At 36.3% G+C, this 13,503-nt stretch overlaps 1 protein-coding gene across 1 annotated transcript in view; it reads right to left on the bottom strand.

Moving 5' to 3' along the window:
• Nucleotides 1–215: 215 nt before the first annotated feature.
• The window catches only part of LOC107687466 (isocitrate dehydrogenase [NAD] subunit gamma, mitochondrial-like), a 14,510-nt gene continuing 1,222 nt past the window's right edge, over nt 216–13,503 (bottom strand). Inside the window, exons 2-12 of the mRNA XM_016484825.1 lie at nt 12,513–12,610; nt 12,303–12,418; nt 12,140–12,200; nt 11,805–11,937; nt 10,689–10,822; nt 10,481–10,583; nt 10,222–10,368; nt 3,991–4,085; nt 3,686–3,746; nt 1,265–1,394; nt 216–1,046 (exon numbers count right to left, since the gene is read on the bottom strand). Of these exons, the coding sequence (XP_016340311.1) occupies nt 1,293–1,394; nt 3,686–3,746; nt 3,991–4,085; nt 10,222–10,368; nt 10,481–10,583; nt 10,689–10,822; nt 11,805–11,937; nt 12,140–12,200; nt 12,303–12,418; nt 12,513–12,610 (1,050 nt within the window). The 3' untranslated portion in view covers nt 216–1,046; nt 1,265–1,292. The remainder of the gene's footprint in view (nt 1,047–1,264; nt 1,395–3,685; nt 3,747–3,990; nt 4,086–10,221; nt 10,369–10,480; nt 10,584–10,688; nt 10,823–11,804; nt 11,938–12,139; nt 12,201–12,302; nt 12,419–12,512; nt 12,611–13,503) is intronic.

Below are 13,503 nucleotides of genomic sequence, written 5' to 3' on the forward strand. Positions count from 1 at the left end.
CATGCTGTCTAATCAGCATCTTGATATGTGTGACACGTGTGAGGTGGATGGATTATCTCGGCAAAGGAGAAGTGCTCACTAACACAGATTTAGACAGATTTGTGAATAATATTTGAGAAAAATAGGCAGTTTGTGTACATAGAAAAAGTCTTAGATCTTTGAGTTCAGCTCATGAAAAATGGGGGCAAAAACAAAAGTGTTGTGTTTATAATTTTGTTCAGTGTAGTTATGCCAAGCTTTAATATATTTTATCAGGTAGAAACTGACAATGTAAGCCTTGGTGTCAAAAAGGTTGAGAACCATGCTTTACAATATTATAATTATGCTAATCAAAGAAACTGCATGACATGATGGAAAATGTGCATGTTTAACTCAAAAGATGACAGTCCAGACTTATCAAATGCTGCATATCAAAAGACAATACAGGAACATAAATGTCCAAACTAACTGATGCAACATGAGACCAACATTAAGTATTAATTGTAAATAATAGCACAGCATAAAGCCTAAAGTAAAATATCATCTCATGGATATCCATAATATGAAGTCCATTTAAACACTCAACTGTTTAAGGCAGATAAACAAGTAAAATGCTGTAGTTCCAACAAGTAGAATTATGTAAACGGACAGTTGGAGATTTGTTCAGGGTCATTAAAGTAAACACAAAAGATATAAACCCAAAATGAATAAGTTGTGCTTGAGGATAACATGGGAAGAATGGATAAAACGAGGAATGCAACCGAGCAGCAGAAACACAAATCCAACGCAAGACCCTCATCATAAATACTGTATTAGCATAACATTAATACAACCTTTTAGATACAATATGATAAATCTAAAAACACTGCAGTTCCCATGGAAAGACCACTATGCCCAAGAAACACCACAATCACAATGCTGAAGTATGTTGTATTTCATGTGACACCATCTCCACCCCTGATCCCCATAAAGGCTGCTGGATTCAAGAATAAATCTCTCGTCTCAAGTGAAAGCAACGTTACTAAGACATAAAATGAAGTGCAGATGTCCTTAAGAAGCTGATGTGTCTGAAAGAAAAATGGAGGGGAAAAGATATTAGTGGAAGCCAGAACTGCATCAAAAATCACAGACAGAACAAAGAACACATAGATGGATGTGCCATATTACAAGAAAGAGTTAAAACATTAACAGCCCTACCAAACAGGAAATGGCATTTACAATAACTCAGGCTTGTTGCTCCTGGACTGAATGGCAAAAGAGATCATGTGCAAGAAGTGCTCAGTACCAAAGTGGTGGAGTGATGCTGACTCTGTTTAGATCTCAGTGGTGAGGGGGCCGCCGCTCTGGATGATCCTCATGATAGACTGAACCACTTCTGAGGTAGTGCCCTGACCCCCAATGTCAGCTGTGTGCAACTGCAACAGGAAACATTACAGAAATTACAACATGCTTAGACATATGACAGAACATCAGCTGAGCAACAAGCATGTGGACTCTTCTGAAAATGGTTTGATTATGATTGTGAAAACTGTACAAATACTACTCTGGAACTATGAACTTAATGTAGAAATACGACGAATATTCTTAAAGGATTGCATAAAATATTTTTACACTGTACAGTACAATTAAACATTTAGTATTTTTTAAAAAGGAAAAAACAAATATCACCTAAATAGACATTACTACGGTACTGTAATGCCATGTAATATTTTGGAGTTCAATTTCAAGCAAATATACTTTACAGTTGAAAAGATTGGAGTTAATTTTTTAATACTTTCATTTATCAAAAATGCATTAAATTAATCAAAAGTGACATTTATAATGTTACAAAATATTTCTATTTCAAATGCTGTTCTTTTGAAATTTCTATTAATCAAAGAATCTTTAAAAAATGGATTGCTGCTGAAAATTCAGCTTTGCCATCACAGGAATAAAGTACATCTTTCAAATATATTAAAATAGAAAAGTTATTTTGTATTCATTTACGTATTATTATTACAAAATAATAATAATAATAATAATATTTCACAATATTAGTTTTTACTGTATTTTTGATCAAATAAATGCAGCCCTGGTGAGCATAAGAGACTTCTTTCAAAGATGTGTAAAAAAATCTTTTGAACACTAATGTAAGTGTATTACGATATATAAAGACATATAAAATGACTTGTGCTGTCAATTGATTAAAAAATCACTAATTAATTGCACATTATTTCTGAAATTAATTGCGACTGATCCCACCTAACATTAAAGTTTTTCAATATACTTTTATATTGCAATAATTTCACATTCAATCTTCAAATTAATGTAGAAATAACAAAGACAGTATATTATTAATATTTGTTTAATGGCATCTTTTTTTATGACTGAAGGCAAGTATCACTGATACCAATACTACCGATGTCTCTAGGAAATTGTTTTTTCCCCCCTAATATTTAACAATTGACTAGCCATTCAAAATTACAGTATAATTGAGAGCTATCAATTTTAACATTCATTAGACTTTAAAAAAATTACAACTTCTAATTTAAAACAATCTTCACATAAACCCATTATAATAAATGTCATATTTAGCTACCTGTGCACTTCAGCAAGTAGGAAATATACAGAAATTGAATAAAGTTATCAAACACTAAATTCTAAATTAAATATAGATTAATCTTTAAAGCTCTTTTTTCTTTTGTTCTTTGATTAGCAGTCATCACAGCAGCTGTGTTGTTAGGTTATTTTGGCTGCTTTAAGAGCTGCCGCTGCTGAACATGACGCGGATCTGACACGCATCATATTTTCTCACAACTCTTTACCTTTTCTGACCCACTTCAGGTCTTAAAGTCTCTACTAATGAGCTGATGAGTTGAATCGGGTGTGTTAGATTGGGAGACAGTGTTGGGCTGCTCCAGGACAGTTTTGAAAACCACTGCATTTCAGAGACATGTTCTTAAATGTGACTCATATAACAAATACTTGCATGCATAGTTTTAAGACAGCTTTAATTGCCTTTTTGGTAACTTAATGACTTAACTGACTACATAACTACGACATTGCATGCACGTAGTTTCTTTCGCTCTTTGATATAAATTGATAAAGGTTACAGTGTGCATCGCCGCATTTGTGCGTGCAATTGAAGAGCACGTGCTACAAGCACAGTATAACGGCTGACAGGACAAAAAAAATCATTTTTACTGACATACGGCCTGACAACATCTCATCTGACTGCAGTTTACTGTTGTTCTACTGAAGCTCCCTCATCACCTGTACCTTTTCCGCGCTCATATTGACTAGCGCCTGGCGCTGAGGTGAAGTTGGAGAGCGCGTCTGAAAAGTCTCCTGTTTGATGTGGTCGTAAAGACGTTCAGCATCTAAATAAACGCAATTCTTGTCAAGAAAATGAGACAGAAGCAGCAGTTGTGAGTGGGGAGGCCAACCCTTGCTCAAAAAAAAAAAAAAAAAAATGAATCGCTTGCTTTAACGCGCCAATTTTGACAGCAATAAAAATGACTCATCATTACTACAAAGAGTTCTTTTATGCACAAATTTAGTCATATTCAGTCTAACTGGTGCCTTGATGGGCAGGTATTCACACCTGACAAAACTCTTATTCACTAAAGCCAGTTGTGATCTAAAACCTGCTTTACAAGATGTGCTAGACCAACCCTAAAATGTGGACAGGTAGGTTTATAAATTAGAGAGTGTGGGTATGACTGACCCTGGTCTCATTCATGGTGGTGAGAATCGCACCTCGGATCATATTGGCATAGTCATGAATTCTGAAAAAGAAAAGAAGAAGCCACTGCTTATAAAAATCATATATTAAGCATTGCACTACAGTAATATTGACAGAAAATTCTGTCAGTACATATTTGGCTGATTTTATACAACAGGGAAATTCTGGCTGTTCATCAAGTTAGAGATGTTACAGTGGCAAAGAACCGGGAAGGCAAAAGTCTGCAAAATTACCATCACAAGAGCTGACACATAAAATAACACATGAGCTTCTCATTCACCACTTACTTGAGATGATCTAACATGAGGCAGCTGGCAAGCAGCATGGCAGTGGGGTTTGCGATGTTCCTGTTGGCAATGCTCTTTCCTGTATTCCTGGTGGCCTGTCATTCAAATGTCACTCAAAATTTGCATTTCAGTTTCACTGGAACAGCTCAATTTCAATAGAGAAACTGTATTTAAACAGAAACATCATTCTTTAAAATGGGTCTATGTATACAGTATATTTGATACAATATATTGCATGTAGAACAAGAAAACATATCTTTCTATTTAAGCAGACTGAGTTAACTTAAGAACATCATAAACTCTTGCTTATGAATATTAATTAACCTAGGCGAAGTAAACTTTTTTTAATGTTTCAGTCTTTTATCATTTTAAAATCTCTTATGCTCACCAAGGCTGCATTTATTTGACCAAAAATACAGTAAAAACAGTAATTTTGTGAAAGAATTGTGACAATTTTAAAGAACAGTTTTCTATGTTTATATATAATAATATATAAGTGGGCACTAGACACAGGCCTAACAGGTTTTACATAGCTGGCTATTTTTATTATTCAAACTGTGGCCTAGTGTTGCACTGTATAAGGTACTAAAAAGGTATTGCGATACCTTGCTTTTAAAAACGATACGATTCCTCATTTTACTAGTACTGCTACTTTAACAATGACATTTTAATAAGAACCATGTTTCCCCAGTTGTGTCGACATGCGGCAGCAGGACAGTGTGTGTGCAGCGCTCTGCTTCAGCTCCCTGCATTAACACTGGCCATGCCAAACTTTATATATCCGTGCAGCGCAGGACTGCTTCAAGTTATTGACAATTTAGAGAATGGATAAGAAGCATGCATGAATGAGAAAATGAAGCACGGGACATGCTTAATGTTAAAAAGAGTTACTAATCGCAATAAACCTTGAAAAATAACTCGTGCAGTACTCGCGCTAACACACTCCCGATGCACACGCGCACTGAAAGTCACCTCTCATCAGACAGCATATGCAATCGCGAATTCAGATCTCTTTCACTACTTATTGTGCTTCAACGGTCAAATACACACAATTATGTTAAAATCCCCGTCTTATCCTGCCGCTCTGTATCTATAATGCAACCCTCTACGGACACCTTGGCAATTGAATCGCCATTGGCTAGTACATTTTTTTGTTTACTCGCCAGACTGAAATACTATACCAGTGTTTCCCAACCTTTTTTTAGTCGCGGCACCCTTTGGAAATTTTAACAAACTTGTGGCACCCTACAAAATTAATTTTGTCACAATATTTGAATTTCTAACTTTGATATGATAATTTGAAAAGTATAGATATTCGGTACAACAGGGAAGAACTGCAGAATATAATGTCATACAGATATTTGTAATATTATTAAAAAAATGTGTCCCTCAATGGTGCAATCAGTAGGCTAATTTCTAATGAAGAGACCAATTTATATGACAGATTTTAATGTAGGCTTTTATACATACGTAAACATTATTTAATTACCATTATAACTAGCTATCTCACAAATTTTTTGCTCTATCAGTGTTTTTTTAATTTTACAGTTGGGTAATTTTGGTGCAGTAGCACGAGATAGCTTGATTTCAAACAGGGCTATTGCAGACAGAAACAATACTGTACTACATCGATGTTTCCTGTCGGCTCAATTTTTGTGTGGACTTTGCTGTTCCGATGAGCATGAACGGTATATGAGTGGAGCGACTGAGCGGAGCGCACACGCATAGAGCGGGATAATACGCAGAGCGTCACACCATGTGAAAGTGAAACCTGAGCGGTGAACTAATTTTCGGCAGCCGAAATTTCGGTGCATCTCTAATTATTGGTGACATCAAAAATGAATTTTTTTTGAACATTTTAGCAATTTAAAAATATAAAAAAATGATTTTTTTACACGGCACCCCTGCTCTCGACAGACGGCACCCCAGGGTGCCGCAGCACCCCGGTTGGGAAACACTGTACTATACTATATATATATAAAGCTGTGCCATTTTACAAACATTTTTTTGTCATTCAGTGTCCAAGTCGTGCTACACTAGAGTTTATGTTATGCCAAATACACAAACACAGGTGCGCTGCGCATCCATTGTGATGAAATGAAAAAAATCACAAATCGCTTGACGGAGAGTGAAACTCTGAAGCGCTCAGGCAGAGTGTTTGGCGAATGAAAATATATCTGTGCTAAACTTATACTCAGCATCCAACTCACACACTGGCGAGTAAAATCTGAGAATTTATTAGCCATTGGCTAATATTAGACATCATTTGGTCGCCCAGAGTGAAGATTTAGTCGCATATGCGAGTGATTTACTCGCAGGGCCGGCACTAGCTATAGGCAGAGCAGGCGATTGCCTAGGGCCTGGGGCTTTGAGGAGGGGCCTCCATAACCGTAGCATCCCCTATATGCTAGTCCATCAGTCAAGACGGGCAGAAATACTAGCCTCATTGTTCATTGAATATAGTTGAATTGTCACTCATCTGCAATTAAACCAATTAATGTTGCAGTTTCAAAGCGGGTCCTGCCTTCTGGATGTTTGCGTAACGGAGTGATTTTGGAGTGATTACAATGTATTCTAAATATAAACTTGTTCTGTTGAACAGCGTGATTTCTGGAAAGATCATTCACTGCTTTATTACGAGTTTAAAAGAGCCAGAGCGCCGTTGACGTGCCCAGATGCGACGCTTTGAATTTGCGTGTACAATGAATGAAATCTTGTCGGAAGCTGAATAGCAAAATAGCTACAAAAGTAAAAGAAGAGAAGTTTGTACCAAAGTTAAAAAGCAAACACACTAGAACATTTTTTTAATGGTTCAAAAACATTGATGTCATCTTCTAAATTCGGCTGATGATTAGGATTACTGCTCTAACACTTATAATTTCAGTTTCAACTAACTAAATAACTTTATTTTTCTGCTTAGTAGCGACCGTGTCTTTCTGTTCCACTTGATTTGTGTGTATATATATGTCATATTTAAGGTAACAATACAATACATAATATCATATTATTGATATTAATAATATGACAATATCTGTAGTCAATATTGATTAAATTGGAGGGGGAAATCCTGCCCATACCCGTATTCTGGAACTGTGATTAAATTAAATAAAACAGCAAAATAATAATAACATCATCAACAATAACATCTTCATCAAAAAAAAAAAAAAAGAGATTACCTTAGATAAAGTTTTATTAATATGTACATACAGTACCACTCAAAAGTTTGGACCCATTACTATGTTTTTGAAAGAAATTTCTTATGCTCATCAAGCCTGCATTTATTTGATCAGAAATACAGAGGTTCTTTCTCTGTGATGCAAAACTGAATCACAGAGAAATAATTTTTTCTTCAGCCATTACTCCAGTCTTAGGCCTATACAAATAGGCCTATACTTTAAAGCATAGTAAAATAGAAAACCATTATTTTAAAGAGCAGGTCATATGGTATTTTAGAGTGTCCTAATATTGTGTTGGAGTCTTCTACAACAGGTTTAAATGCATCTAAGGTCAGAAAACATTGTAATTTTCTCAGAATATACATTTAATATTAGAGTCATTTGCCAATGATTTCGAAACGATTCGTTCCAAGCAAGTTCGGAGCAAACCCCTCCCTTCCATAAGCCTACTCTGCTCTGATTGGTCAGCTGGCCAAGCCTGTTGTGATTGGCACAGAGAGAAGGAGTCCTTCAGCAAGTTAGCGAGTGCTGCCATTGCCAAAGCACCTTTACATAAAACAATAATATAGTGCTCCAATCCGTTCTGAAAATAATGGCATAAAATACAAAAACACTTATGCAAGCGAATCGTGCCCACAGCTAAAGTTTAGCTGCTAAACTGTAACGTTAAACACTTAAAACAATAATGGTGGATACGTTAGTCGAGTGCTAACGTGACTAACTGAGGAAACAATACAGTTTGTAAACCAAAATATGTCTACTGCAATGTTTGAAGAACGACAGACAAAAGATGCTCTGTGTCTTAACTTTTAATCAGAACGCAGAACAGCTGTATCACAGGCGCACCAGCCTAACTAACTCGCAGTGCTCCAATCCGTTCTGAAAATAATGGCATAAAATACAAAAACACTTATGCAAGCGAATCGTGCCCACAGCTAAAGTTTAGCTGCTAAACTGTAACGTTAAACACTTAAAACAATAATGGTGGATACGTTAGTCGAGTGCTAACGTGACTAACTGATGAAACGATACAGTTGGTAAACCAAAATATGTCTACTGTAATGTTTGAAGAATGACAGACAAAAGACGCTCTGTGTCTAAACTTTTAATCAGAACACAGAACAGCTGTATCACAGGCGCAGCAGCCTAACTCGCTCGTCTCTCCCGCATTAACCCTATAACTGCCGGTGCAGCAAAATAAACAGCAATTTCACAATGATTATAAAGTCTGTGCGCTACACTACATACTTTATTATTAAACTAAGTAATTATTAGAACAACGTCAGTCTACATAAATCGACACATTCTTAGGAAATAGTGGGTTCACAGCGAATTTCAGTAAGACAGTAATATCGTGCTTTACCTGGAAACCTAAAGCTGCACTAGGTATACATCACATATTAGCAAAAAAAATTGATATTTTGAGCAGTCAATTGAAAATGTGCACATAACGTATAAATCGTACTTACAGGTTGTGGTTTGGAAAGCTTGTTAGTCCAAATTAAGAAGATAGAAGTAGCCAACGAAGATAAAAGCCAAGATTAGAAGTCTTCCGTAAAATGATGAGCACACAACAAAATGTTCAAATTGTATTTCTGTGGTATCCCTGAACACAAAGCTCTTCTTGACATGATGTAAACACACTAACCAGCGGAAGTGTTTGCGGGCAGGTCAGACTCTGTTCGTATTTCGCGGGCAGGCGGGGATTATGCAAATGTGTTACCCAGTGACATATACCAGTAACAGGCAAAAGATTCGAAAATATGACGGCTCGTTAAGGCGATTCAGAATCGACTCTCTTTTGAGAGACAATATCTTTATTTATAATGCTCTTTTTTGATTAACAACTTTGCAGATTGTTTTCATTTAAGGATAGCTACGTTATAAACTGCAAAAGAGATATTTTTCAAAAATCCATATGACCTGCTCTTTAAGTTGTAATAATATTTCACAATATTATTTTTTTTTCTGTAGGCTAAATCCACACTTGATGAGCATAAGAGACTTCTTTCAAAAACATTTAAAATAGCAATGTTTCCAAATTTTTGTACTGTATAAGTAAAAATATACAAAATTTAATGTTAAATGTTGTATAAATAAAAAGGTTAGGGATCATATTTGTTTCAAGTGCTTTTTATTGGGGGTGGGGGGCCTCCAACATGAATTTTGCCTAGGGCCTCCTAATGTCTAGAACCGGCCCTGTTTACTCGCAATGTAGAGGGTTGTAATGTTAAACAAACAACAAAAGAAAAATCACTCACTAATCTTTTCTGACTAAATTTAGTAGCTTTAATAAGTATCTATGTATGAATGTTTAATTCATACAGTAAAGACTATGCTCTGCTTTACTTTTATATTTTGATTAGTTTATTCAACGATTTCTGTTTTATCCCTTACTTGAATGCAACTGTTAGACCTGCTACACCTAAAAACACTGCTTATTTCGTTTCAGTCTTTGTCTTATTGTATTTATCCTTTTGTTTGTTACTTGCATCTATGTTCTTATTAATAACAAAGATAAAATAACAAGTATCATGATACATAAAAATTACTGTATCATGATATAAACTGTTATCATAAAACAATACTACTCATATTGTGAAATAAGATTTTGGTCATATTTCCAATCCCTAGCTCATGGCCTTAAATATAAGTCAAATGAGTGTGATTTATTTTGTGACACGCAAACTTTTTCACCATCCGAGTTTGACGGGGCAATTGAGCTCAATAATAACGGTCTAATTTGGCTTTATCCTTTTAGCTAACTTACCAATGTCGCAAAAATCTTTATTTACTTGTGGGCTCAGCTGTATCATAGACTGGTAGCTGCTCACCATAGGCCTGTGGTGGCACTGGCATGCGATTCTTTCTTTCTTTCCTTTTAGTCAGGTATCGTATCGAAGTCAAAATGTTGGTATCGTGACAACACTACTGTGGCCAAAGCTAATAAAACAATAATACATCTAAAAATATAAGAATTATTGTGGGGGGAAGTTTTTTAACTTGAGCAAGTTAGGATTGTGCTAATCGCCTCTGTCTTTTCCTTCAGACCAACCGTTTCAAACACAGCGTAGTCTCGCCCGTAGTTGGCACCAGGAACAAGACCAGGTCCACCCACCAGCCCCGCACACACATTGCTGACCACATTTCCATAGAGATTAGGCATCAACATGACATCAAACTGTTGGGGCTTGGAAACTAGCTGAAAGAACATAACCACAGTAAATATAGTAATGAGCTTTTTTTACTTTCTCATATCACATCAAAACTAATCAAACGTGATTTGTTTGATTATTTGTGCATGAGTACTTCACCTGCATGGTGGTGTTGTCTACAATCATACTATCAAACTCAATGTCTGGGTATCCAGAGGCCACCTCCTTACAGCACTGCAAGAACAGCCCATCTCCCAGTTTCCTGTTAGGAGAACAGAGTGGAAACACATTACGTGACCAGTGACATTCTCTGCTGTGAAACAAATGTGATTTAATAGTACAGATGACAAGCAGTACACTAACTGACATGATGTTAGCCTTGTGGACAGCCGTGACCCTGCGGCGACCTTTCTCTCGGGCCAGTCTGAAGGCATAGTCAGCGATGCGGAGGGAGTTGTTCCGTGTGATGATTTTTAGAGACTCTACAACTCCTGATACACTCTGAAACACACAGGAAATGATGAGTATTTATTATCATTTTAGGGTATAGACAAAAAAAAAGACATCAAATGGATAGGACAAAAACAAGATTTTATTCATGAGTGGGGGACATAGAAAGTGTCATGCATTGAACTATATGAACAAATAATGAAATAGATGTAATTTATAACAATATAATATATACTATAGAATAATTATATCAAATATATAATATAATATATAATTCTATAGAATATAGATTGTCCTAAATTACATTTTATATATTTTAATATTCTTCCATGATGAACAAATATTCAAAATGATGAACATGTTTTATTATACACTACCGTTCAATAGCTTGGGGTCAGTAAGTTTTTTTGTTTTTTTTTTTGCATTCAATGATCAAAAGTGACAGTAGAGGCATTTATTTATATTATAAAATATTTCTATTTTAAATTAAACCTGTTCTTTTGAATTTTCTATTCAAAAAATTCCGGGGAAAAAAGTATCACAACTTCCATAAAAATTTAAGCAGCATAACTTTGTTTGTTTGTTTGTTTGTTTGTTTCAGCACATTGATAATAATGAGAAAAGTTTGTTGAGTAGCAAATCAGCATATTAGAATGATTTCTGTTGGATCATGTGACACTGAAGACTGGAGTAATGATGCTGAAAATTCAGCTTTGCCATCACAGGAATAAATTACACTTTTAAGTTTTAATTTAAAATTTGACATTTCAATTTTAAATTGTAATAATATTTTACAATATTACTGTTTAATCAAATAAATAAGGGACTTTTCAAAAACATTAAAAAATCTTACCCCAAACCTTTGAACTTATGTATTTTTCTTTTGTACTTATGTGTAATAGAATAATACATTTTAATATCTTCACTGATGAATTCACACAATCATGTCAAATTTCTGCATATGAGGGAAAATGTGCGAGAAACAGGCAGAGCTGTGTGAAAGTCTGTTGAATGGGTGCGGAAAATTTCTGACCTCATGCTCCAGACTGCTGTACTCGCCCTCTGTGTTTTCTCTAATGATGATGATGTCGATGTTTTTGTGGCGCGTCTGGACTCCAGGAAGTGACTGGCAGTGCATCACATTGGCATACAAATCCAGACTCGTGCTGAGAGAGAGAGAGAGTGACAGCTGTGCTGAGAGCGAACGGTGGTGAATTGGGCTAGACTCAGTCATGGGCAGGAGGCCAAATCTGAGGCACTCAATCGAACTCAAACTGAGGGGCCCAACAATTTTTACCACTTTCAAAGAAGCATAATGGGGCTGTTATAAAGAGAATAATTGTGTAATCGTTTGTCTTTCAGGCTTACCGTAGAAGATTGTTTCGTGACTTGTGGTTAGGGGGCATTGTGTGGTTGGTCTCAATGTTACCTGGAAGAAAATATGAAAATGAAAAACAATTTTGTTATCTAAAATCTCACTAAAAATAGAGGAACAAAAATAACATTCAATTAACTAGCTGGATGTACAGACCCTTAAGAGCAACTCCATTGCGGCGAATGGCCATAATGGCATTGTTGATGTCATCCTCACTGGTAGATGAAGAATTTACGTGCACCACCTCAAAGTCCACAGGAACACAGCTGAACCTATGATTCAACAGGAAAATCTTAATGTGGCAATGCATTATTATAAGCCAGTGAGCCACTATTTATATTTGTGCAAAGTATTGATTTGACAAACCTGAAGAGCTCCCGCACATGGTTAAGCAGTTCTGGTCCAATCCCATCTCCAGGAATCAATGCTACAGTATGCCGGCCTCCATATTTGGCGGGAGGAGGCTGCGAATTAGCATAATGAATAAATATTCAGTGGATATCTTACATGTGCGTGATAATCGTGGAAATAACTGATGTATTTGACAACATGCTTTTATGTTACTCCATACTTACTATGATTTGTCCCTTCAAGACAGAGTAGGGCCAGAGGTGAAGAATTTAAAAAATAAAAAATAAAATCACAGTTAGTGATAGAGAATTAGGAACCGCAATTAATTCCTTTCTTCCTTAAAGCTGCAGTCCGTAAATTTTGCCTTTGTCGCCATCTCTGTTTGAAAACCTGGAATTGCAGCTGTGTGCGGAATTGTCTAGCTTGTGTGGGTTGTGAGCCTCCAGCACAGATGAATCTAATGTTCTGAAGAGTATGTGTGGCAGTCAGTCACCGCACGATACATTGAATTATTCTGGCTGCTGTGAGAAAAGGCTATAAACGATCCGCCACCTGCAGGATCATCACATGCGACAGCCTAGTAGCCGGAACAACTTCTTTATTTTTACAGACATGACGTAATTACGCAGTGCCATGCTCGAATTTCCCGCGAAAACCTACCCGTACCACTCAAATTAGAAAACATTATTATAAGTTTACCGTTGTGAATCGGGCTAAAATAAGGCGATAGTTTTAAACACTGGCTGGTTATGTACTTGCTCAAATATTGATTTCGGATCAACGTCATGCGGTATCGGAAGGTCGGGACAGCTGGTTTGAGAAAAACCAGCGCTTCGCATGACTCTTGTGTTTGACTTTACATTGACTTGGTTGTGTGTATGTGTGTGTGCGTGTGTACACTTATTTGGGATTCAGTATAACGAGAGATACAAGAGACCAAAAAATGCAGATGAGCTGAAGGCCACTGTCAAAGAAACCTGGGCTTCCATACCACCTCAGCAGTGCC

This window comes from Sinocyclocheilus anshuiensis, unplaced genomic scaffold (assembly GCF_001515605.1).
Source record: "Sinocyclocheilus anshuiensis isolate Anshui unplaced genomic scaffold, SAMN03320099.WGS_v1.1 scaffold1114, whole genome shotgun sequence".
Classification (NCBI taxonomy): Eukaryota; Metazoa; Chordata; class Actinopteri; order Cypriniformes; family Cyprinidae; genus Sinocyclocheilus; species Sinocyclocheilus anshuiensis.